This window comes from Sinocyclocheilus rhinocerous, unplaced genomic scaffold (genome assembly GCF_001515625.1).
Source record: "Sinocyclocheilus rhinocerous isolate Xijiao unplaced genomic scaffold, SAMN03320098_v1.1 scaffold1213, whole genome shotgun sequence".
NCBI classification, from domain to species: Eukaryota; Metazoa; Chordata; class Actinopteri; order Cypriniformes; family Cyprinidae; genus Sinocyclocheilus; species Sinocyclocheilus rhinocerous.
Window position 1 is genome coordinate 112,321 of NW_015625600.1, and position 3,598 is coordinate 115,918.

Sequence of the window (3,598 nt, forward strand, 5' to 3'; positions counted from 1 at the left end):
AAACGAACATTTTCTCCACAAAACTCAGATCGCGCGCGTGCAAAATGCACTTTTGTGCGCTCAAAATATGATCTTTCGCACGCAGAATTGTGGCAGAGATCTAACCCTATAGTGGACTAAATAACAACCCACAGAAACAGTGTACCAAAATGGGTGGGATTGTGGATTAAAAACAAATAAATATCCACAAATGTTAGACTTGATAGTTTCTATTCAACTTGAAAAAATCTGGTACCTGGTATGACATGCTCATGTGTTTTTGTTTGTATTCATTGCCATTACTTTGCCATCGTTTCCCCACTCAAAATCGAACCTACAGCGATCATGTCACTACATTTGCACGATTATTGGTTAGTTCTGACATCTGATTGGTGTTTTCTTTCTTGAATCTATTTAATTTTACATGACAACAACCTATTCTGTTTTATTCTTGCTGCAGTATTTAATTTTCACAGAAACAGACCCTAAAACTAAATTACAACTTTAACACTATTCTTTACCAGGCACTGATTTTCTTTCAGAAAATGTACATATGGTTTTATCTATTAGAGCCAAAACGTCATTTACAGTCGCATTTCATTTACCTGAATACATGATAAATCAGTTTGAGTCTCTTCATACTTACTGTAATTCTCCACACACATTTGGTATTCGGCGGATAGACGCCCGGATAACCCTGACTACCAATAACACCCGACTCTCTTGTGATATTCCCACCACAGGTGAAGGTCTGTCTAAACAAGAGAAAGAAAAAATAAACACCAGCATGCATCGATGCAGCATTCATTTCTGCAACAGAGCTTCAAATTCCTCAAATCAGGAATTATGAGATTCAGTGCGCCGCTCGCTGTGTGATCAATCATACATGAGCTTTCAGTGGCTGAAAGAAACGACTGAAGAAACGTACCTGTTTTGAGTCTGAGCTCGCACATGCAGCATGAGCAGCAGAGCCCAGGCGATCAGGACACCACAGATCTTCCACATTGTAAGAACTGACAGTGGATCGGATCAGACAGTGTGTGTGTCTGCGTCCAGCTGCATTAATGATATTATTGGGCTCCGTCTGTCCTGAAGTTGCTTGGGGGAGTTTCAGGGGCAGATGAATATAGCGTTTGTTCTGCTCTGTAGGAGGGAGCAACACGACAGCTGCCTTTTTCCAAACCTGTGATCAAAGTCATGCAGAAAGAGAGAGAGAGAGCGAGAGAGAGAGAGGGGAAAAAGAAGAGAGGGGATTAATTTACCCCATCTCAGGATAAAACAATTAATTAAAAAAATAATAACCATAAATAAAGTTTTAAAAATCAAGTACATATGGGTAACGCAATATTAAAATTTTCCATACAATAATTTTTTTATTATTTTATTTTAATGAAAATTTATTTCACACTTTACAACATATATCCACTAATTTCATTGTACAACAGAAATGATTGGCATTAACTATAACAGCGCCACCTTTAATTGCACCATTAAAGCGCCGGCTTTAATGGTGCAATTACATAATTTATTATTTACATTTACGTTTGTCTATTCAAATCTTTCAATATATCACTAGTTAGTTTTTATAATAGTTGCTCATATAAAATTATCAATCTTTGATAACTTTTGAGCAGACTGCTCATAAATGCATTGGCTCTTTTTTTTTTTGTTCGCCTGTGTAATTTTCCGCAATTGATTAAACTCAAAAACTTTTTGTACAGACTTCATTCAAACTTTACAGATTATTTAGGTGTGCAATATAATATGTGTGTTGCAAGGTTTATAATTTAAAGGGGTCATAGGATGCCCATTTTCCACAAGTTGATATGATTCTTTGGGGTCTTAATGAAAAGTCTGTAACATAGTTTGGTTAAAATTGCTCAATGGTAGTGTAAAAAACACCTTTTTTACCCTGTCAAAAACAGCTCTTTTCAGATCAAGCCGTTTTTGTAGACAGGCATCTGAGATCGGCTCGAATTGAGAAAGGGGGAAAGATTTAACGAGATAAAAAAAAAACACTGGGTGGATTTGTATCATTATAGGGTGGTTGTGTACACACACTGCCAACACACATTTCAGTTCAAACAACTTGGAAAAGTGCATGTAGTTCATCCTATGACCCCTTTAAGAAATGTAGCCTAATGTGTAGCCTATAAGTTTGAAAATATTCCACTATTCACCTTTTAATTGAATAAACATTTAAATTCATATTCAGAAACATTCAAATGCTGATACTGAACATTATAAATACAAAGATAAAAACAGAAAAATCAAAAAAGAAAAGAGAGAAAAACAAAAAGTTCCAAGGAGGGGACAACATAGCTAAACCAGAATCAGGGTATACAATATCAATCAAGCAAGCAGACTTTGTAAAGCTAACTGTGAAAGTCGTAATAGTAGGCCCTACTCATGTTGTCCTTACTTCGATCAACAGAATATTGAAAACAAAAATAGCCTACCAAATAGCCTACCATTGAAAATATGACCGAAATGTTCTTTTCTTTCTTGCATACATTTATTCCATAGCCACATCTAAGATTTTAAAAAGCTACACTTTGATATAATAACCAGCTCATAAATTGTAAATTAATATTGATCAGTGTAATAGTTTTAGATTATTAACCAAACAGCTGCTGCAGCATGTGACGTGTTATTTTTCTCAGCGCTGTTGAGGATGGACCAATCAGAATGAATAATTATTGATGAAAGCTGAGAGAGATGCTCTCGCTCTCAGTAAAAGTCCTTTTATTGTGCACCTGTTTTACTCTCTTCAAACTGCAACTAAAATCTATTTGGTATGAAAACATGTACAGGTGGAAAATATTTAAAAGAATTGTTCACCCAAAAATGAAAATGTGCAGAAAATGTACTCACCCTCAGGCCACGTAGATGTAGATGAGTTTGTTTCTTTATCAGAACAGATCTTGAGAAATGTAGCATTGCATCACTTGCTCACCAATGGATCCTCTGCAGTGAATGGGTGCCGTCAGAATGAGAGTCCAAACAGCTGATAAAAACAGCACAATAACCCATGAGTAATCCACACCACTCCAGTCCATCAGTTAATGTCTTGTGAAGTGAAAAACTGTGTTTAACAAATTAATAAAGGCATTCTAAATATTAAACTGCCGCTTTGGCCAAAATAGCATAAATCATAATAACGCTACCTTCAGTAAAAAGTCCTTCCTCTTTTGTCCTATCACATCAAAACCCACTGACATGTTAATTTAGAACTGTGTTTTATTGGTGAAGGCAATATTATAAGGTTAAAAACATATTTTCATTACAAACATGCAGTTGTTCACGTTATAAGACATTAACTGATGGACTGGAGTCATGTGGATTACATGTAGATAATTGTGATGTTTTATCAACTGTTTGCACTCATTCTGACGGCACCCATTCACTGAATTGGTGAGCAAGTGATGTAATGCTACATTTATCGAAATCTGTTCTGATGAATAAACAATGTCATCTACATCTTGGGAGGGGTGAGTACATTTTCCACAAATTTTCAATGTTTTGGTTCTATTTTTTTGGTGTCTATTTTTTTAAATGTGAAATTTAAATGGTGCATGCATGTTTAATATATATATATATATATATATATATATATATA

The 3,598-nt window shown here is 35.2% G+C and overlaps 1 protein-coding gene across 1 annotated transcript in view; it reads left to right on the plus strand.

The window, feature by feature from the left end:
- Positions 1-2,681: 2,681 nt before the first annotated feature.
- The window catches only part of LOC107758386 (serine/threonine-protein kinase greatwall-like), an 11,366-nt gene continuing 10,449 nt past the window's right edge, over positions 2,682-3,598 (plus strand). Inside the window, exon 1 of the mRNA XM_016576108.1 lies at positions 2,682-2,774. Within this exon, the coding sequence (XP_016431594.1) occupies positions 2,682-2,774 (93 nt within the window). The remainder of the gene's footprint in view (positions 2,775-3,598) is intronic.